At 44.9% G+C, this 23,217-nt stretch overlaps 1 protein-coding gene across 2 annotated transcripts in view; it reads right to left on the bottom strand.

Annotated features, from left to right (window-relative positions):
- The window catches only part of Dnah3 (dynein axonemal heavy chain 3), a 162,606-nt gene that overhangs the window by 39,882 nt on the left and 99,507 nt on the right, over positions 1-23,217 (bottom strand). For both annotated transcript variants that reach the window (XM_041666669.1, XM_041666670.1), the window contains exons 41-49: positions 17,041-17,144; positions 13,758-14,052; positions 11,390-11,569; positions 8,045-8,168; positions 7,785-7,941; positions 7,395-7,538; positions 4,548-5,214; positions 3,289-3,454; positions 2,465-2,681 (exon numbers count right to left, since the gene is read on the bottom strand). In XM_041666669.1, the coding sequence (XP_041522603.1) occupies positions 2,465-2,681; positions 3,289-3,454; positions 4,548-5,214; positions 7,395-7,538; positions 7,785-7,941; positions 8,045-8,168; positions 11,390-11,569; positions 13,758-14,052; positions 17,041-17,144 (2,054 nt within the window). The remainder of the gene's footprint in view (positions 1-2,464; positions 2,682-3,288; positions 3,455-4,547; positions 5,215-7,394; positions 7,539-7,784; positions 7,942-8,044; positions 8,169-11,389; positions 11,570-13,757; positions 14,053-17,040; positions 17,145-23,217) is intronic.

Below are 23,217 nucleotides of genomic sequence, written 5' to 3'. Positions count from 1 at the left end.
AGAGGCCAAGTCATAAAATCCATTTAAACCCACTATGTTTGTGTGTGTGCGCACCTATGCCATGCATACGTGCTCTTGTGGAGGCCAGAAGTTAGCTATCTTTCTTGACAGACATATTGAGGAGAGGCCTCACAATTAAACCTGGAACTGCCTATCTGACTAGTCTAGCTAGCCATCTTGTTGCAGAGATGTCTCTGTCTCCTACCTTCTGGGATTATAGGTGGGCCATTATGTCCACCTGGCATTTATGTGAGTTCAGGGAATCTGAACTTTGGCCCTCACATTTGCATGGCAAGTGTTTCACCCCAGATCCATTTCCACGGTCCGTGGGTCCTAAAGCTACTTTTAATATGATACAGTGTACTCACTTGCACACATGTGTGCCCATACATACAGGCACATGCTCAATCGGCATCCCAGGCTGACCTTCAACTTCTAGTATAATCAGATTCTTGAGCTCTCAGTTCTCCATCCCCAATCTCCAAGAGTCCTGGGATTACAGGGGTGTTTCAGCAGCCCAAGCTAGAAGGAACTTGCAAGGCTACTTTTTCTAGTGCTGTGGATTGAATACTTGTCTCCTTCAAATATATCTGTTGGAGCTTAATTTAGAGATAATGATATTTGGCAATGGAACCTTTGGAGGTCATTAGGGATAGATGAGGTCCTAAGGGTGGGAACCTCATGATGGGATAAATGTCCTTAGTAAGAAGACACGAGAGATCTGTCCTTTCTCCCATGTGAAGACACACCAAGGTTATTTTCTGGGCTAGGCGCCTGCTCTACAGATTGACAGCCTGAGTTGGAGGCCCCAGAATCCACATAGAGGTGGATGGGATGGCAAGATGCCACATAGGTGAAATCTCGCACCACCGAGTTCAAGCCAGGAATCAACGTGGTGCAAGGAAAGAAGTGACTCCTGCGTGTTGTCCTTTGTCCTCTATACACATGCCGTAGCACATGTAACCTTCTCCCTGATCCCACAGAAATGGAACAGTGAAAAAAGATGAGGGGTTACTATTCCAGTAATTTGTCATCTGACCTCCACTGCATCCTGTGGTGCGTGAATACTCACACATGCACACACACACATGCACACACATACATGCATGCATGCACATGTACGCACACACACATGCATGCTCACACACGCAAGTGCACACATGTGCACACACAAAATGCATGCTCACACACACATGTGCACTCACATGTGCACACACATACACCAGAACAAAACAACCCTGAAATTTAAATGAAAACGTTACTGGGAGGAGAACCTCCACCAAACACTGGATCTGCCATCTCCTTGAGCTTGACTTCCAGGCCCCTAGAACTGTTAAGAAACACAAGTTTGATGTTTGCAGGCCTCTTATCCAGCCGGTGCTCTTGGGAACATATCTGCAAGTGCCCTTTGGGGCTGCTTGAACGTCTTCAGCGATGGGGCCTCAGCACTCTTTGGGGATTGCAACTTTTCAGAAACCAAATTCATGAGATTTTCCCAATGAAGAGTTATGATTTCTCTCCATGCAGTTTCACCCCCAGGAGCCTGTGTGGAAACCAGAGCATGACAGGCTGGCCTGATTGGGAACTGGCCCCGGGGTCAAGACTGTTTGAGTCCTAGTTCTGGTGTGACTACTCACCAGGCTGAATGACCACAGACATGTCTCCTGGCCTCTCTGTGTGCTGGTTTCTTTGTAGCAGGAGACAATGGCAGTCTTTCTGGCACACAGCGCCAGGCGTGAGACCCACAAGGCTCAAAGCATGCTAACCCGTGCCGTCCTTCCCTTCTCAGGTCTATGCTATTTTTGGTCCCTTTTCTGCCTCCCCAGCACCACGGTTTTCTCACCCCGGTTTAGAGAGACTTTAGCTTTCAACATTAGACCCAGCAGCCCCAGGACCAGAGCAGCATAGTGGTCTACTTCTGACGATCCCACCTGTCCCCGAGTCATGCAGTCACAGTGACAGGTCAGACCACTGTAATTTGGGATCAGTCCTAGCCTTTCAAAGCCCTACCTTCTCCTTCCCAAGGCTCACACAGATGCCACAGCCGAGGTTCTAACTAAGGGAGTGCCAGGATTCAGATGAATGCTAATTACTGCTTTTTTTTTTTTTTTTTTCGAGACAAGGTAGTTCTGGCTGTGCTGGAACTTACTTTGTTTTGTTAGACTAACCTGCCCTTGAACTCACAGAGATCCACCTCTGCTTCCCAGGTGCTAGGATTAAAGGTATGTGCCACCATACCCTCCTCACTATGGTACTTTAAGAGACCCAATTAATACCATAAGTAAAAAGTCCACAATGAACAAGCAAGTGAACTCAAATAGACAGGGTCACCTGAAGTTGAGATCAAAATGAAGTAAGTGAGGTGAGCTAGGCAAGTGCCAGCCGGATTGTGTATTTGATGCCCTCTGGCATTCTGGGTCTCGACACACCCAGCCTCTGTCCCCTGTTCTATCAAAGTGCTCACTTGAGAAGAAGCAAATTCCAGCTTCTGCAAGCCTGCCAAGTAGCGGTTCCTCATCGTGTCCACCTCTTGTCTCTTGCTATTCAGGAGCGTTTTGAAGGTCAGGATCAGTTCCAGGTAAGAGGTAGGTGTCACATAGTTGTGTCTCAGAAGTGTGTTGTAATATTCAACAGACAGCGTCTTCACACTCTCCTGAAAGTATTTGCACATGGAGACGACCCTGCCAAGGAGACCAGAGGAGTTACCTGGGACTTTCTACAGTCACGGACATCAGCGCATCAGAGGGTGCGTACCCTGACTGGACTGTTAGAACCAAACAGGCGAACAGAGCCAGGGAGAGAGAAAGAGGGAGGTGGACAGTCTACAGGGACGACTCTGACCCTTTATGAAACACCAGGGCTTCTGCAGGACTTTTCAATTTCTGGCATCTGGAGAAGCATCTGGAGTACAGAGCACGTTTCAATTACATATCACATATGACTTCTTTTCTGTGTCTGTGTATGCGTGTGCATGCTTGCACCTACCATGGCAAACACATGGAGGTCAGAGGACAGCTTGCAGGAGTCAGTTCTCTCCTTCCACCACGTGGGTCCTGGGGATCGAACCCAGGCTATCAGCGGCCTTCACCTTCCGAGCTATTTTACTGGCCCTCACTACCTTTCTTTCTCAGCAAAGGTGCTGAACTAAACAGCTAACACAAATGTTGCTTGATTTAAAAATGTCAGCTGTTTTCTGCCCGTAAGCCGAGAACTCTGTAAAAGAGCATGAACAGCCAGCTGGGATTTCAGCTGGAACACCTGGGTTGCTGGGCTAAAAGTGACGCTTACTCTGTCCGAATGCTGTCATCGAGCTCCACGTCCTCGAGAAATTTGTTGGCCACCAGCTCCAGGGCATCGGTCGGCCAGGACTGGAACCAGTCAATTGTACAGCAGTTGATCAGCGAAGGGAACATCCTCAGGCGCGTTCTGAAGGCATCCCCGATTGGACTCATGGCTAGCGACAAATAGGCTTGGTTAGTTCCCTTCTACCAAGGCTTGGAGAAACGAAGGGAAGGGAGAGGTTCCCCAGGGGCCAATGATGCCTCTGGCTGGGGATGCTGTTGTAAATAACCATGATGAGAGCCTGGGAAACAGAGGAATTGTGGGATATTTTTATGATGGCGTCTCAACGTGTTATGGTAGTCTTTTTTCCCCTTAATCTCCTGAATGCACATTTGGGTCCCTTAGTGGGGATACAGCCCTTTGTCCCATCTGTTCTCTCTGTGCTTTCACGTAAGGTACCCATGTTTAGATACTAACAGAAGTTGCTCATGGATTGTTTCTGACCCCATCTCCATTCAGCCACAGGCTCTTGGCTCTGCAATTCAAATCCCATTCACTGTTTATTTGGTGTTTTCAGGAAGCACGATGCATACATAGGAGGAAGTATGGAGAGGTCAGTGTGGCTGAAGGGCCAGGAGAGGAATCAGGCTCCAGAGGAGGGTAGAGGATTATGGGGAGCAATCTGGTGGATGACCTTGTAAGACATGGGTAAGGTTTTGTTCTTTGATCTCCATCCTAACAGAGAGTGATTATTTTAATTTGTGCATACACACACACACACACACACACACACACACACACACACACTTATCTGCAACACAGAAAAAAAATCCCACTCTGGATCAATGGATCAGACAGATCTAGAATGAACAAGAACAGACATGGGAGAGGATGGTGCAGAGGTGAGATCTGAGAGAGGCCACAGTGGCTTGGCTAGCATGAGGGATGTAGGGACAGAGAAAGGTGACCAGGGGTTATAGACAGCTTGCCCAGATCCTTCGAAGAGAACCCTGGTGGTCTGCACCAGGCAATGTGCTAAGCTGTGATCTTTCTCGAAGACTTCAGAGAACTGAAGAGACCGGAACAGGCTTAACACAGTTGTTTGGGGCAAGATTGAAAAAAAAAATTGCCAGAGGAAGCCCAGATTGTGACCGTTGGTTGGTGCCTGGATTAGATCAGTTTGGGGGTCAGGAAAGGAGACTGGATTAGGGAAGACCCTAAAGATGCCAGAGAACCAAGGGCATGCAGACTCTCCCACTTCTCACCAAGGACAATGTGAAGGTTCTTCCTCACTCTCTCAATAAAGAAGTTGTACATGGACAGGGGGGTGACTTCAATCTTCTCTCCCTCCGTCCTGGCTGCCGTCTGCATCTTTTCCACGAGCTCAGCCTTCTCATCCGCTGGGAAGATATTGGGCACGTCACCTGTGTTCAGAAGCATGTTGATGTCTTCCACAAACGACTCGTCCTTGATCTGGTTGTCCGCGAAGAGGAACACAGTGCTCTTGGTGGCCACTCCGGACTGCAGCATGATCTTTTTCAGGTCCTCCCTCCAATCGTTGCCTGTGTAATTCTTTGTGATTTCGATCTGGTAGAGCTCGTACGAGTTCATGAACGTGGACAGCTTGGTGGCACTCTGCCGCCCACTGCCCCCGATGCCCACCAGGAGCAAGTGGCCTTTGTTCTGCTTCAGGACCCTACAGATCCGGGAGATGTGCTCGATGGCGAACTTGAACATGACCAAAGACATGGGGGCCTTGCTGATGCTGTTGAACTCATCCAGATAGTACTCCATAACCCCGGTGAGGAGTTTCAGGTCAGTGATCTCATCGTAGATTTTTTGGTCACTTTCTGGCTTCAAAAAATCCCCGAAGAAGAGGCTCCGGATGTTATCGTCCACTATCTTCCCGGTGGGTGATAGGTGGATGAGCACCTGCGGGAAAGGCAAGTGTCAGCTGGGCCCTTAGCCTGTGGTCCAGGCTGGCTGTGGGGAGGAGGGAGGGAGTAAAAAGGGAGACGTGTCAACAGAAGCATTTTAAACAATATGTGGCTGTGACGGCTGGATAGAAGAACAGTACAGCTGTGTGGGGCTGGCGGAGTGGCCAGCTCCATAGAGGACCCAAGTTCAGGTCCCAGCACCAGACAGCTCACACTTGCCTGTAACTTCTTCCGTTGGAGGGGAGCCTCTTCTGACCCCAAGGGCACCATATGTATATGTACATACCTCCATACAGGGACATATACACATATTTTTAATTTTTTAATTTTTTTGTATATTTCACATGTACGAGGGTGTACGCTCAGAGGTCAGAGATGGAGTCAGGTCCCTTGGAGCTAGAGTTCCAGGTGGTTGTGGACCGCCTGATGTGGGTGCTGGGAGCCAAACTGGCAGAGCAGCAAGTGCGTTTAACAACTAAGCCAGCTCCCCAGCCCTGACTACCGTTTTCGCTTGTGTGTTCTTAGGCAGGGTCTTGCTGGGTAGCCCAGGCTGGCCTGGAACTGTGTAGATTAAGTTGTCCATGGACTCGCAGAGATTCTCTCGGAATTAAAGGAGTATGCCACCAAGCTCAGCCTCACAGACACACCTATGCCCCGTATACACTTCTGCTAGTCCCTGAGTTGCTAAAAGGTGATTGGCTTGTAAGATTCCACAGAAGGCAGGAGAAGGAGGGCATTGTTTTCCCATGTTTGGTTCTGTACCAAACAGAGGTGTGGGCGACAGCCCCCCTCTCTGCTCTGCCTAGAGTAGTGATGGAGGAAAGTCATTGGTTAAAAAATAAAGAAACTGCTTGGCCCTCATAGGTTAGAACATAGGTGGGTGGAGTAAATAGAACAGAATATTGGGAGGAAGAGGAAGTGAGGTAAGACGCCTCAGACAGACGCCATTTCCTCTCCCCTCTCCCGGGGAAATGTGATGAAGCTCCGACCCAGGATGGACGTAGGCTAGAATCTCCCTGGTAAGCCACCTTGTGGGCTACACAGATTATTAGAAATGGGCTAGTCCAGGTGCGAGAGTTAGCCGAGAAGAGGCTAGATATAATGGGCCAAGCAGTGTTTAAAAGAATACAATTTGTGCATTGTTATTTCAGGGCATAAGATAGCCAGGCAACCAGGAGCTGGGGTGGCAGGAATGCGGCCTGCAGCTCCTACAACAGAGTAGGGTGCTTTAGATGTTTCCCACTCTTGATACAGGGATACAAGGACCTGTCAATCCCTCTGCTCTCAGCCTCGGGATGTAGCATACTACGACACTCCTATGTTTCTCTCGGAAATATAACCACTGCTTGGTAAAGGAAATTCAGATGCAAATATATAGGTTTAAAATCACTTTTAAAATATAAAGAAGAAAATGGTCATAGGTACATGATACTGAATCTTTTGGTTGAGTTTTACCAGGGTCTTGTTCAGATTATAAAAATTTGTGTTTTCCTCCCCAGATCCAAATGAATTGATCTTAGAGTGTATTTTAAGTTAAATTAGTTTTATTTGTAAAGATTTTCTTTTGTTTTTAGTTATGAGCATTCCTGTGTGTTTATGTGTGAGTATGTGCATGTGTGTTCAAGTGCTTGTGAGGTGGGGATGGGGATCTTTGTTAGAGGTAAATTGTAAGCTGCTCACTGTGGGTGCTAGGAGTCAAACCTGGGTCCTCTGAAACAGCGATACCTGCTTTTAATGACTGAGCCTTTTCTCTAGTCCCTTAAATTAATTTAAAATAAATAATATTAACCATTTTGAGTGAACTGAAACTTACACATGTTATCATAGAAATGAAGCAAAATTGGACCAAGTAAAATATCAACAAATCAAAGACTAATTTTTGGATGGGCCATTTCCCATGGTTTGGGGAGAAGAGTGGTCTTTACAGGGAATGGAATCTAGAGTCTGAGACTAATGTGGGCTGTTTCTGAGGCCAGATGATTCTAGAATAAGATTTGCCTGTCAGGCAGTAGTGGTGCACACCTTTTATCCCAGCACTCAGGAGGCAGAGGCAGATGGATCTTTGTGAGTTCGAGGCCAGCCTAGTCTACAAAGCAAGTTCCAGGATAGCCAAGGCAGTTACATAGAGAAACCCTGTCTCAAAAAAACAAACAAACAAACAAACAAAAGACCCACCTTCTCCATGGTCTGTTTGAAGCAATTGGAGGTGGTTTCCTTCACCAGGTTGAAGAAAGTCTGTCTGTCCTCATTGTCAATCAGACGGTCATAAAAGACTCGGTATACCTCATGGATCCAAAGCCGGATAAATTTTTCCAAGTCCTAGAGGCCAAAGACAGTCATTTGAATATATTAAAAGTGGTACTTGTGGAGATGGTTCTCAAAAAGTCTCTAAATTTTGGGGTTGGTGTGAGGTATACATAAGACAAGGGATATAAAGTACTCTGTCCTGCACACTTTGAAGAACAGAGTTTGTGATTAGTGGAAGACCATCCTATCAGCCATACTATTAGTACAACCCAGGAATACTGCCAAGAGATTCACAAGACAGGAACAGTAGTGGCTGACCTGCAGGTGGGTGTGCGGGCACAGTAGTACCCCCTGGATCACGCGTGAAAAATCCCGAAGGTTAAAAACATAGTGTGACTTGGAGGGAGTTGGCAAGAAGTTCTGCACTGCGGCTCTGTAAATTGTCTGAGTAGCTTGGACCAGCATCCTCCCATACCTTGGATGGAAGAAGGAGGCAGACCAGTCACATAGTCAAGCAGAAATTAGACCCCTCCCTCCCCCGCCAGGTCAATAACCAGGAAGCCACAGGAGCTTCTTACCGTAAGAAGAGGACATCAAACCCTTTCCCAAAGTGCCAGTCAGCGATAGAACTGAATATCTTGGTTAAGATGTCATCTTCAAAGGCGTTGATGGAAACGATGTTAAGATGGCGAGTGAATCGTCCTGGGAACACATAGATCTAGAGTCTGCACACATTCTTCCCAGACCTGGTGACCCTGGGAAAGAGTCCGTCTCTCCCTGCTCTCCTGCTCTATAGCCCTGCCATCGATGCATCGGCCCAGCTGCGTGCAGTCATTTATACTCAATAGTAACTAGAACATGGAGAATGGCTTCTGCGGTCCCACCAGCTGCTTCAAATGTGCTTCGTAGCCATGAGTGGCTGGAGGGGCCACTGCTGCTCAGCCTGAATACAGACTGCCTCCATGGTTTGCAGAAGTCATAACAGTGCCTCCTCTGGCACAGATTGCTTTATGTTTTAATATTTCATCCTTATTTATTTATTTTAAAGTTTGTTTAGCTATTTTATGTGTAAGTCTGTGCACTATGCATTACCCGATGCCCTGGAGACCAAGGGCATGGGGATCCCTAGAAATTAGAGTCTCGAGAGTTGTGAGCAATCGTGCGAGTGCTGGGAATCAAAGCCAGGTCCTCTGGAAGCAGACGATATCCTCCATGGCTCCAGTCCCACAGTTTCTAATCACGGATTTCTATGTGTCTGTGTATGGGTCTGCGCATGGATAAATGCTGGTGTCTGAGGACTCCAGAAGAGGTCACTGGATCCCCTGGAGCTCCAGTTACAGGCAGTTGTGAACTGCCCAGCAAGGGTCCCGGGAATTGAACCCAGGTCCCTCCGCAAGATCAACACATGCTCTTCACTGCTGAGCCATCTCATCAGTCTCACAAAACTATTTTTAAAAACTAAAGGAAATGTCTGGTTCCTGTAGAATAGCCAAATAATTAAAAAAGTGCTTTGTAGATAGCGTCTCCCTCACAGCCCTCTGTTCCCAGGTTAATTACCATGTTCTAATCTGCCCTCTCAGGCCTGTGGAACCCCACTGCTTCTTCCTGCTTTCTTTCGCATGTGTGCAGAGCTTACAGGGCCTGTAGCTGTCTTAGCTTTGTTCCTAGTCATTAGCATTTTGGGAACCGGGCTCTGTAAGTTGTTTGCATTGATCTACTGATTTGGGAAGAGCCAAAACTTGGAGTTCCATTACTGCTGGCTTTTCTCCGAAATTCCTCCTTCAGTTTTTCATATACATACATACATATATATATATATATATATGTAAATATGTAGTTTCTGTGTTTTTCCCACACACATGTATTATAATTTTATGTATGTGAGCATACATATAAACATGTACATATAGGGGGCTTGAGAGATGACTCAGTGATTAAAAGCACTGGCTGTTCTTCTAGTGGACCCAGGTTTAATTCTCAGTACCCACATGGGGCTCACAACAATCTGTGACCCCAGGCCTAGAGCGTCCAACACCCTCTTCTGGACACTATGGATACTGTATGCACATGGTAACCAGGTGAAACACTCATGCATATAAGAGTAAATAAATAGCTTTAAAATACACATATGTACATTTTTCTTGTTAAAAAGTTAACAATAGATTGATTTTTATGTGTCTGTGTGTGCGCTTGGTATTCATGTGTTAATGTATGTGTGTGCATGCGTGTGTCTGTTTGGTATATGTATTCATGTGTAGGTGTCTGGTATGTATGTGTTCTTGCATGAGCATATTTATGTGTGTGTTTGGTATTTGTGTATTCATATGTGGGTATGTTTATGTGTGTATTTGTATGTAAACCATAGGTTAATGTTGGGTTTTCTTTATACCATTGTGTGTGTGCATGTGCGTGTGTATGTGTATGATCTATGTACTTGTATATAGAGGTATATATACATGTGCATGATGGTATATGTGTATGAGTATATGTATACATGTGGAGGCTGACTGATATTTTCTATGTTGCTGATTGGGAGGTATATGAATTTGAGGGCCTCACTCAGTATTTTGACGAAAAAAATAGAACTTAACATTAATTTATGCTTTCTTTGTGCTTGGCAAACATGGACTATTTGTTGCCATGTTCTTCATCAGTGTGCTGGCAATAATCATAATACATTGCCTTGAACTTCAGTTTCTCCATCTGAATACTAATAACTGGCATTATAGGCTAGGTTGTTGGTTTCCTACTGAATATCACTTCACTAAACATCAGCAATGGGGGCTAGAGAGATGGCTTAGTGATTAAGAGTACTTGTTGCTCTTGGGGGGGGGGACTCGGGTTTGGTTCTCAGCACCAGATGGAGGCTTATATATTTCTAGAACCTCAGTTCCAGGGGATCTGGTGCTCTATCCTAGCCTTCACAGGCACTAGGCATACATGCAGTACATTATATATATATTAAATATATTACATATATAATATATATGCTGGTATACATGCATGAACACATATAATGCACTGCATATATATATATACATATAAGCAAAACACTCATATGCATACAATAAAAATAAGTCTCTCTAAAAGCATCAACATCAAATGTAAGCATTCCCTGACAGTGACAGATTACAATGGGAACAAGATTGCTTTGCCAACCGTGAAAGCGACCCAGTTTCCTCCTCCACAGCTAATACGGGTGACTCAGCTTCTTTACCAAGTGACAGCATTGGGCTCTCTTCATTTTTACAGACTTCTGGATAAAAATTAAGACACTGACTCATCAGATCATCCTCACTTCCTGAGAGGACCCAGTCCAGAGCGGAACACTGTTTCCTTTCTCCCCTTAGGTCACCCCACAAACCCACTCAGCTCCCTTCACCTGGCACTCCCTGAGCCCCCATGGAACATGGGTGCTGCCGCTGGGTCCAGTGCTGTGCTTGATATCATGTGATTACAGACATGCTCCTGGCAGTTGCTGAGGACCAGCTTCCATGACAGGTACTTTGCAGAGATCCTGTCTATGGCTGAACTTGAAAACTACCCATTGCTATGTGTTCTGGAAGCACATTCCTGCTTGAACAAGCCGAAGAAAACAGTAGTATAAAAAACTCCCTATGGCTTCAAGGTTCCCTAGACTTTGCTGTGCTCAGATCCAAGGCAAATGCAGCCGAGTTGCTCTCCTCTTCCTATGAACCCCCTTTTTGATGAATACACAAAGACTTCCTCACAGACTCTGGTCATCTTCCCATCCCACCACATGCAGCTTCCAACTTGAAGTCTGGTGCTAACCCAAACCTTCCCAGCTGTGTGCAAAGGCATACTCCAATTTTCTCCTGTCAGAAGGCCCTGAACCAATTCATCCATGATAGCCCACTCTGCAGGGGACTGGAGAGAGGAATAAATCCTCTTCCTAGACATACCAGTGATATCATTCCTTCCTCCACCAGGGGGGCCCATGGCAGTCACAAGCAGAACATCCACAATGTCCAGCCTATTTGTATCTTTCTTGTCAAACCAGTAACCATGGTCAATCCATTGTCTCAGCAGCTCGATGGGGGGCTGGGCTCCATACACCTCTTTGGCTGGCATGTTGAGGTCATCTGTAGAAGGAAGTCATAGCCACACACACTGTGAGTACACTGTGAGTACTCTGGTCTTACAGGGGTAACCAATGACTGCTCCCTTCATGAGAAAGTCTGTTTCCAGTGACCCCCACCCCCATTCTAGACCCAGCCAGTAGACATCTTGACCAGATACGAAAGGGTTTTCTTTCTGCCATTTTTCTTAGCCAAAATACACTGTCTACTATGTCATAGACATTTTGTTAATTGCTAAGCATATGACAGTGAAGGCCCTGCCAAAAGTTTCCTTTTGATGTGTTTTCTGTCTTGAGACACCCAGGCTTATCTCAAATTGTAACACAAATAATAAAAACCCAGAGACAGAAGTTGGGGTTTGACTCAAAAACCAGAAAAGCAAAGTAATCAAGTCACTAGAGAAATTGTACTTCTAGGGCTGGAGAGATGGCTCAGTGGTTAAGAGCACTGACTCTTCTTCCAGAGGTCCTGAGTTCAATTCCCAGCAACCATATGGTGGCTCACAACTATCTATAATGAGATCTGGTGCCCTCTTCTGGGGTGCAGGTACACATGCAGGCAGAGTATTGTATTCATAATAAATAAATAAATAATAAAAAAAGAAATTGTATTTCTACCAAGGCTGGGCGACCATAAACTAAGCCAACTGTCTCTCTTTCCTCCCATTTTATATTCCCTCTAGTGCTGGGATTAAAGGCGTTTGACTTCCCAGTACTGGGATTAAAGGTGTGAGCCACTACCACCTGAATTTGTTTCTATGCTGATCTTGTGTAGCCTGGGGTGGCCTTGAACTCACAGAGATCCCTCTCGTCTGTCTCCCAAATCCTGGGATTAAAGGTGTATGTCACCATTATCTGACCTCTAGTGGCTTTAGTTTTGGTTTTCAGGCAAAATTTATTTATGAAAATAATATACCACTACATCTTATACTATAGACATGCTGTCTGCCAACTAACATAGACATTTTAGTGTGATGGGGATTGAACCCAGAACCTCTACGTGCTAAGCAAGTCCTGGACTACTGAGTAAGAACCTTTTCTCCTGATTGGGCATTACAATAGCTGAACTCTGCGGGGAGTAAGGCCTTGAACTAGGGCTTTTGGTGAGGCTCGAAATGGCAAGAATGGGATACAGGGTCTCTTAAGCACAAGGACATTTTCCTCCTGGAACACATGGCTCAGTCTTGGTACATGGGAGACATCAAATCCAGCAAAGCCTCTCTTCATTTCTCTTCAACAATTACTGATAGAACGGTCAGTTTGTGTGAGTCAACATTTTAGGAACTTTAGAAAAATAAACTCATGCAAACATGGCATTAAAGGACATAGCATTACCTGTGTGTTCGAGGTAAATAATTAAGTCAAACTATACCTAGGGTTGGAAATGATACAGGAACCCAGCTTGGTTTAGCAGCAAGGCTTAAGCTGGTTTTGGATATGTCATTAAAAGGGTGGGAGACCTGGAGGGAGGGGAAGAAAGGACAGACAGAAGAGAAAGGAAAACTAAAATAGACAAGATTATTGCCTTTCAGGAGATGATGTACGTCCACAGGGATATAAATAGAAACACGAAACATGTGTTATTAATACATGAATTAGAAGTACAGGACTCAAGATGACCCAAGACAGCAGGGGCATTATGAGTACCTCCTGAGTCAGCAGCCAGGCTAGTACAATCATGATGATGATTAATCTCATTCAGGTCTGAGGCTCAATTGGAAAAAGAAAAAAAAAACGAGGAAGTGCTTTGTACAAAGGTGAACGTTGAGAAAACATCTCTGTTCTTACTTCACAGACATTTTCTAGGCAACTATTGGGTTCCTTTCCTTAGTGACTGCCAACGCCCACTTATCTGCTGTCACTTGGTGACAACTCACATATCTGAAGCAAGTGGACACAAATATTACCTCTGGAGGTGTCAGAGTTTAGCTGCCACCACCACAGTCTCCTAGATGCTGTTCACTATGAAGAAGGGAAAGGAGAAGCAGAGAGGAAAGGAGAGACAGGAAAGGAGGGAGGGAAGGAAAGAGGAACAGAAGGAAGGAACAAAGGAGGGAAGGCAGAAGGAGGTAAGATGGAGGAGTGGTGTTGGAAGGAAAGATAAACATTTGCTGGAGAGAGTAAGGAAGCTCTGAGCTGCTGCAGCTTGGGTCCAAGGACTTGGTCTACCCAGACCCAAGTCAATGCCTTACCTACAAACACCACTGCCTTCTTCCCTATGGGAGGCCCGAAAAGGCCTTTCCGCCGGCGATCCAGCTTAGCCATGATGATATCTTGGGTCTGGTTGGCTGAAGTTCTGGCAGAGAAATTGATGAAGTTGGGCAAGTAGATATTTTTGGGAAGGTGGAGAAGGAAGTTGTTGGTAATGGCTGATTTGCCAGTGCCGGTAGGACCCACGAACAGTATCGGAATCTCATGGTCCAGGTAGGTTTTTAAGAAGAAGGATTGCCGGGCAGTCTCCATGGTGGGGATGATGAGGTCTGATACCTGTTTTTACAAAGATGCGAGAAAATCTTGGTCCTGGACCAGGAAGACTAGGCCTTGGGATTCAAGGGATCTGGCTTTGAACTGTAGCTCCATTTTTTAAAAATTATCTTTATGACCTTGAGCAACCATTTAACCTTCCAAGGGCCTTCAGTTTCAATTTTGAAATGGGGATAAATGACATTCAATACACAGTTGTCAGATATCGAATGGGACCAAACACATAAAGGTGAGTGCTATGGTCCCTGCGGAAGCAGAGATATAGAAGTTTTCAGTTTGTCTAAGAGACATAGGACCTAAGTAGAAAGGCAGGGACTTGAATTCCAGCTTGTATGATTCCAAAGTCTACATTCTTAATACTAAACTGGCATAAAAACCATTAACCATAAGGATCAGGGTCTAGCTTCTATCTCAGAGACTTCCTTTCAAACAAGCAAGATCCCCCTGTCTCAAGCAAGATCCACTTTCCACATGCCACCATGGCTCAAAGGTTTAGGTGTGTTATGGTCTAGGCCTGGAATGTCATCAAATGCTCAAGTGCTGAAGGTCTGATTTCCAATGCTGAAATGTTCAGAGGTGAGGGTTTTGTGAAGTAATTGGATTCTGAGGTTCTGACCCCATCAGTAGATTAATCCCTTGATGGGTTCATGACTCATTGCTTTATTGGAAGCTGGTAGACACTTAAAAAATAAGAACCATTGAAGAGGGTAGAGGGGTCTTTGGAGCACATTTTTTTCAGGACTTTATCCTATCCCTGTCCTCTTTTGCTCTCTCTGCTCCTAGGTGTCATGAAGTGAGTAGGTTTTCTCTGTCAAGCCCTCCTGCAGTAATAGTATACCTTAGCACCAGCTGGGTGATGATGGGGCCCAGGGAGTACAATATAGATCCAGCAGCCACAGTTGGCATTTCCCCTCTAAGCTGACTCTCTTAACATCCTATCACAGCGACACAAAGCTAATGCAATATAAGCCCTGGACTTTTCTTATTCCTGACCCACCTTCCCCAACCTTGAGGTCTGTGTTTCAAAACCTGTGCTCACTGAATCACTCAAGTTTTCAAGATGGAAATTGAACATATTCTTTTTGGCTCTGAGGATCCTAAATGGATTTGGAGACCTCAATCATGGCTTCTGGAATCTTTATCACTTTGGGTAGAATATCTTACCTACATTTGAATTCTCTGAGTCCAAAGTCTGTTATCAATCATTTTGGTCACAGCTGATTCTTAGGTGGGGCAGGGCAAAGGCTGGGCAGATGTGTATTCTACTTAGCGGTCTCATTTGTCTAGTTTGAAAAGGAGGCATGAACTTGATCTGCTGTGTTGTGTGGCTCTGGGAAGTACCATTCACACTGCAGTTTGTAAATGTTGTTTCCCCAAACCAAACTTGACCTTGATTTGGGTGCCACCAAATCTATGCAACTTGGAAGCCTTTGCAAACAAAAGCTTGCTTCTTTTGAGAAATAATTTGGCTAGGTGAAAGGTAGCAGATGGATGTGTTCATAGAGCAGAGAAGAGAAGGATCAAGTGTAGTAAGAGGATGCATTCAAGGATGTCATGCTTGAAGCATCCTGAAGTCTTCCCTGGAACCCTTTAAGACATGGTAAAAACAGGCTGCAAGCAGGCCAGGATTCTCCATGAAGTCACCCATCCCTTTAGCAATGCTGAATGCAGAACCAGGTTCAAGATGCCCATTTTGTAGTTGAGACCAGGAACTTGAAGCCAGCTGGCTTTCATCCAGTGTTATTTTTAGCTACTTGAATGCTTGTTTGACAAGGGGAAAATACCCACTGGAGCTGAAAATACTTTCTACACTGGGCTCCTGTCCATATGAACTTAGTACAATTTCAAATCCACAAAATTCAGACAACAGAGCTGTATAAGGACAATTCGAGCTGAGGATCTCAGTGCTGGGGTTTCTTTCAGCACTGGCCCCTAGAGTGTGTGCCCTGAGAGCAGCAGAGTCTCCCTGCCTAAGGCATCTCTAAGAGCATCTGTGGTCCTGCCTGGTTTATCGATAGCCTCGCATTTCCATCTGTTGCCATCTGTGACCCTACTCTGAAGAGCTGCACAGTTACCTCAGAAAGATCAATAACATCTACTAGGTTGTACTAATAGAGGCACAGGAGTGCTCACTTTGTGTATTCTCTGTAGGACTGGATATATGTGAGTTAGCCACTACCCAGAAAATTCATTGATTAGAACCTGTTTTTCTGAGTTCTGCTGGAGGGAATCTTTTTCTGAGGATATAAAATAGATTTTTAAGGTTTAGATGACCAAGAGGTAATTATGATCCATAAGAATAATGACAATAATCAGAATAGTGACAAATACCTTTCTAACTCCTACTATGTGCCACATGGGTGTGTATACTATCTTCAATCTTGGTGACCATCTTTTATTGTTTTTTCTTCCATTATATGGTTGGGTAAACTGAGGCAAGGAGCTTGAAGCCCACATAAGGAATCTAGGTCTCTCTGCTATTAACCTCTATGCTTTTGAAGGTTTGATCTTTGCACAGCTCTTCCTGGAAATGCTCACAGAGAGCTGGTAGTTATTGATGTGGGAAGTCCTTCTGTAAATGTGTTGCTTTTATCAGTTAATAAAGAAGCTGCTTTCGGCCAGTGGCTTAACAGAATTTAGCCAGGCTCGACGAGATATACAGGGAGAGAGTAGGCGGAGTCAGTGAGAAGCCATGTACCTGCCAGAACAGACACATGTACCTGCCAGAGCAGACAGATGCCAGAACTTTGCCTGGTAAGCCACAGCCATGTAGCGATACACAGATTAATAGAAATGAGTTAATTTAAGATATAAGTTAGGTAGAAATAAGCTTAAGCTATTGGCCAAACGGTATTGCAAATAATACAGTTTCTGTGTGATTATTTCGGGGATGGATGGGCAACCAGGAAACAAACAAGCGGCCTCCTGCCAACAGTTCTTCCCCCTGGAAGGATTCTTGGGAAATTCCGGAAGCCATGGCATTTCTTTTACCTTTGCATTTGCAGGGATAGTCTCTTCTTCTTTGGTGATGTATTCTGTCCATGCATTCCAGTGTCCACCACCTTGTTTGAGGAAGTAAAAATCATAGATACTTCCTGCACCCAAGGAAACAGAACATGCCATTAGCAGACCAAGGTTAACTTTCGTATTTGAAGAGTTTGATTGCTCTAGTTATAGGCATCTAAAACACATAACTATCAGGCCAGGACAATCGCGGTGACACTTAACCTGTCACTGGTAACTATAAACTGGAGCAAAAAATTGAAAAGACCAGTGTCTTTATTATCCATATAAAATGATAAGTGAAGATTATGTAAAATTTTCTTATTTTCATTCTTTGAGACAGGGATCTGCTCTGTAGTAATGTTCAATTGCATTCGACTTGGACTCACTATGTAGCCAAACCTAGCTTACAACTTATTTTTAAGAGTACATGCAGCTGTTTAATTATCTGTGGGAAAGGCATGCCATAGCGTGTGTGTGGAGGTTGGAGGACAATTTATGGAAGTCAGTTTTCTCTTTCTACCATGTAGGTCCCAGGAGTCAAACTCAGGTCGTCACCCTTGGCAGCCATCTGGCAGCTCCCTAGCTTTAAACTTGTGATGCTCTTACCTCAGCCTCCCTAGTGCTGGCCTTACACGCTCAGTTAAATTATTCCTCTCTCCCCCTGCCTCCCTGTATGTGTGGTGTATGTACTTGTTGGTATGAACATGCGCATGTGTGTAAGCACATATGTACTCATGACTGTGGGAGTCAGAACTGATGTCACGATAGCTCTCTGCCTTTATTATTTTGAGACAGAGTCGCTCACTGAACTTGAAGCTCGTTGACTCTGAGAGACTGATTGCCCAAGGAATTTCAGGGCTCTTCCTGTCTTTGTGCCCCTCAGCACTGGTGTTACAGGCATGCACCATTGTGCTGGCATTTTATGTAGATTCTGGGGAATCGAACTCAGGCCCTCATGCTTGGGTGGTAGGCACCTAATTGACTGAACCATCTCCACAGTCCCTCAAGCCAAATTATTCTTATTAATAAAACAACACTTTTTAAATAACAAAAGTAATAAACCACTCTAAATCTCTAATTGTATAGCAATTTCCTCCCAGGTAAAACCTCCATCTCGGAGGGAAGGTTTAGAGACAGGATGTTCTAAGGGGAGGTGAAACATTCCATCCTGCAGGAAAGCTCCTTCAGCTGGGTAAATAAACAACTCAAAGGCCCTGAAACCAGCCAGATACTCTAGTTCCCTTCCCAAGCATATATGAGCCGTGAGAACTGCGGCTTCCTGGAAAGGACACTCTCCAGTCTGTTCACTGTCTGCAGTGGCACAGTGGGCTCCAGGTCTCCTGCTTTGGTGGACTCGCATTCAGGCTGGGGTGGGCTTTAGTGATGCAGATGTCTCTGACACAGTTCTGCTCCCATAAGTATCCCCTCACCCCAATTCCTGAAAGGTAACTCAATGAAACTCATTGCTTCACCAATTTGGACTTTGGTGCTATCCTTACTGTGATCCATCACTGGCTGCCCATAGGAAACAAGTTGATGTCTGTTCCTGTCTCACCATGAGTAGTGCCACATAAAAATGTTACATGGAGAAATAACCTTTTGATGATAGTTCCTGCAGCCCATCCTTCTGGGGCACTAATGTATTAGCGATGCAACGACACACTGCCGAGAAACTATTTTACAAGAATGGGATCACGTGACATGTGCAGTTTTTAAACAAGGATATTAGATTTAGCTATGTGTATTGGGAAAGCCTGTAATCCCAGTGTTCAGAAAGCTAAGACAGGAGGGGTACCATTTTGAGGCCAGTCTGGGATACATGGTAAGATCTTGTCTCCCACAAAAGATGTTTAACTTTTCTTAGTTGGAGCAGAAGACTGTGAAGCAGAGGAGGCTCTTGAGCTTCAGAGACTCATTATTCACTGTAAGAATACTGCTTCCACAAAGGTGCGTGCGTGCATGTGTGTGTGCGTGTGTTTGACTGGTCCCTCAGGGGTCCAGCTGAGAATGCAGGCCCCATACCTGGACAGTCCTTTCCAATGTTCAGTGCACACTCACTTCAAACCTGAGTCTGCATTCCCCTGCACCTCCAACTCTGACCAGGCTTCCCCTTGCTGAACACTGCACCGTCTGCTTCAATGTTCTTACCCACCATCTAGCACATGGGTGGCATTTGTCTTGGGCTCCCCGAGAATGGTTCTCAGAGGGTCTTGTGCCACCAAGCCACCGACTCAGCAGGGGTCTCTCAACAAGCCGAGCAGACAGATCTTTCCTAACGTCTCTTCTTCCTCTGCTGCTGTTACAGGACATCTATTTCTCTTTCTCCTCTCTGACTTTTTTTTTCACTTTAAAAATGTCTGTTACTGAGAACTTAGCACCAGCTTTCTGAGGTTGTCTTGAGCTGCGGCTCTGGTAACTCGTGCTTGCTGGCAGGGAGGGGCTCCTCAGACCATGCTAACTCCTCCACGCTTGACTTCATTTTTACCCCCTTGTTCTATTTTGGTCAAGTTTCCTATTTTGCTTTGCTGTCGAAGTAAAGACTCAGCCCTTGTCCACCTCCTCTGCTAGCTGCTATCCATGTACCCTGAGAAGTCTAAGATTGGGCTGCCGCTTCCACTACTGTCTCCAGACATCCAAGTCAATCCTTGAGTCTTCTAAAAACTTTTTAAAAAGATTTATTTGTTTATTATGTACACAGTGTTCTGCCTGCATGCATCCCTGCAGGCCAGAAGAGGGCACCAGATCTCATTACTAGTGGTTGTGAGCCACCATGTGGTGCTGGGAATTGAACTCACGCCCTTTGGAAAAGCAGCCAGTACTCCTAACCTCTGAGATGAGACATCTCTCCAGTCTGAGTCAGAAGTCACTCTGGTATGACATTTTTATTTTTCTATTTTTGTTTTTTTTTTTGAGACAGAGTTTCTCTGTGTAACCTGGACTACATAGTAAGAACCTATCTCAAACATAAGACAGAACAAACAAAAACAAAAGCAAGGGTTGAAGTTTTAGCTCAGGAGTAGAGCATGGGTCTAATATCCCCCAAAACCTGAGTTTGATCCTCCTCACTGACAAAAAATAAAAGTAGAGTTTAAAAATAGACATATAGCATTGTGGACACTATGTAAAAGGATGTAACAGCAGACAGAGCCGTAGGAAAAAAGTACATTTTGAGAACTAAAATGCCTGTAACGGGGGGGGTGTGAACTAAGGGCATTTTCTCACCAGTCTTCTTTGAGAGATTTAGTTTTATAAGAAAGTAAGAAGAGACTAAAAGCATGTGCCAGTAATATTTTTCTTCTTCTTTTGTGATGTTGGACTAGTCTGTGGCCTGATTCAGGAACATTTAGGCCAAAGAGCAGAGATTTAACTAAAAATGGGCTACCAGCTATGTAATTTGGCCAGAGCTACCATTTTGCACATCTGTGAAACGGATCTGAGTCTAAGCCAGGTCTAGAAAATCACTGTGGAGATGGACGGAGTCGTCTGTATCTGTCAAGCATCTGAAGGAGCCCTGGGCATACAGGAAGGCATCTGCCGATGCTGTTCCAGGCCTCTGCTTTTCATTAGAATCACTTTTGTTTCCTTTGCCTTATGACTGTCATTCAAACTCTGGTCCAGGCATGAGGGGAAGAAGGAGAACAGAGCAGAAATCAAAGAGAATAAATGCTGTTGTTACCTTTGAGCATCTCAGCGCCTCTGCTTCCTTCCCCACCTGAAGAATAAAGCAAACTTTTCGACTGATAAGTGACCTTTCAAAGGTCACACAATGGTAGCTGACAGAGGGAAATGGGACATTATCTGGACAGAAAAACCCTGGCTGATAGACAAGGATCTCTCAATGATGCCAACCCAACCTTGACAGATCCCTCCAAAGGTCTGCTTGCTGTCCTTAAAGAATACTCCTTTGCTCTTATTGGTAATATCCATTTACCCTCATGGTTCCTAGGTTGATGTAGGAGGCCCCTCTGTATGCTATGAATGTTTTATTGCCATTGGTTAATAAAGAAACTGCTTTTGGCCAATGGCTAAACAGAATATAGCCAGGCTGGAAGAGAGATAAATAGAGAGAGTAGGTGGGGTCAGGGAGAAGCCATGTAGCCGCCACAGGAGACAGATGTCTCTGCTGGAGCCTGCTGAAACTTTGCTTGAAGGCCATGACCTTGTGGTGATGCAGAGATTAATGGAGATGGATTAGTTTAGGATATAAGAGCTAGCTAGCAATATGCTTAAGCTATTGGCCAAACAGTACTGCAATTAATATAGTTTCTGTGTGTGATTATTTCTGGTATGGGTGACTGGGAAATGAACAAGCAGCCTCTGTCAACACTAGGTCATGAAAATCCAAGAAAACAGCATCCCATGACGTCAGAGTTTACACATAGAAATTTTGCCTTGATGCTTGTGAGAAGGCTGCAAAGGATTTGAAGGTTCTTCAGGGGATTATAAGAAAGTGAGACCAAATCCAGAGGCTATATATTACACAATTGCACGTACACGAACTACTAAATCCTCAGCTGCCCGTGAGTGAGGAGAACAGAGATGAACTGAAAACGTTCACGAAGGATCTTGCAGGGGTGATAAAGCCGGGTTGTGATGATGGCTGCATTGGGTCAGTTTCCTAAGTCACTGATTCGTATAATTAACTGGAGGAATCACAACATGAAAACTATGACTTAATAGAGTTTATAACATAAAAAGTGCATCCAGCCCTTAAAGGCATACCTCTTTGGTGTTAAGTGGGGTCTGGTTAGGAGTGTCTTGATTTGCTACTATTTAGGTAGGCAAAAGACAATAAAAGAACCGTGTCCCTGTGAGAAAACACTGAAAGAATCCTGGTAGACTCTCTTCTAAGTAGAAAGCAGGTGAACTGGATGAAAAAAAGATGCACCAGATTGAATAACATCTCCCAAAGGCCTATGTGTTAAACCCTATTGGAAGTGGGTGGAGCCTTTCGGAGTCAGGATCCAGTAGAAGGAAGCAAGGCCTTTGGAAACACGTTCCCACAGATGCCAGCTCTTCCTACTCCTCCTCCTGGTTTCCTGGTCACCAGGAGGTGAGCGGCTTTCTGTGCCCTGTGCTGTCTCATCTCAGGCCGCACACCAAATGACTCCAGGCTGAGGTAGCCAAAGCTGTGAGCCTTCTTCTAAGTTGAGCCTTTTAGGCATCCTTAATATCTGTAATGGGAAACCGACTAGCACAGAGAGGAATCAAGTGAGCTCAGGAAGAAAGGAAAGGAAGCCGGGTCTCTTTCCCATGACTGCTCAAAAATGTACTGAAAATTAGGCGGCTGTTCTCCTGCTTGTCAGCTACTGTTCCGTGAGGACGGAGGAACCATCCCCTTCTTCCCCCTTCACTCCACCATTTTCCCATAGTTGAGAGGACAAGAGGATTGTGGGGCACAGTGAGAAAGGGGGGTGCAGAGGGTCATAGCAAATGGCACTGTAGATTCAGAGAGGTGGCCTCCAAAGGACGGAGCCACAGAATCCTTACACACAGACCAAACAAACAGAAAAGGCTGCTTCTAACAGATGGTAATAGTTGATCATATGTTGTCACTGGATCCCAGCCAATCGACTGTCCTTTAATCTAGAGCATACAGTCCCTTGGATTCATTTTAAAGATATCCTATGAATATTATTTATTTGGATCATAATTAAAATCAACGATAAGTTTGAAAACTATCAGGAAGAGAGTAGTTATTTATCATGGGGACAAAAGTAAAGTTAATTTTCTAAACATTTGTTCGCAGTGGTTACTCGAGGTGGGTCATTTTAGTTTTGCCAACAGCTTTTTATTGTTTACTTCTTTTATGTATATGTGTGTATGGTATGTATGAATATGTGTGTTCACATGTGTGTGTGTGTGTCTATATAGGTACCTGTGTGCCTGTGGCCCAAAGTTGCTGTTGGAAATTATGATAGATTCCTTCTTATTGGTTTTGAAGAAAGCTCTCTCAATCAAGCCCAGATATTTTCAATATGACTAGTCTAACTAACCAGCTTGCTCTGGGGATCTGCTGTTTCCACCTTCTGAGGCTGGAACTCTAGATGACCTGCCCCATATACTGGGAATTTTATGTAGGTTCTGGGGATCCAATCTTCATTTGCTTGTGTGGCAAATACTTGAGGCACTGAATCACATCCCCAGTCCACTAAAGCCCTT

The sequence above is a fragment of the Microtus oregoni genome, unplaced genomic scaffold (genome assembly GCF_018167655.1).
Source record: "Microtus oregoni isolate MIOR12 unplaced genomic scaffold, Mior012 000016F_ref0000370, whole genome shotgun sequence".
NCBI lineage: Eukaryota > Metazoa > Chordata > Mammalia > Rodentia > Cricetidae > Microtus > Microtus oregoni.
Note: the sequence above shows the minus strand (reverse complement) of the source record. Positions and strands in the feature narration are given on the sequence as shown.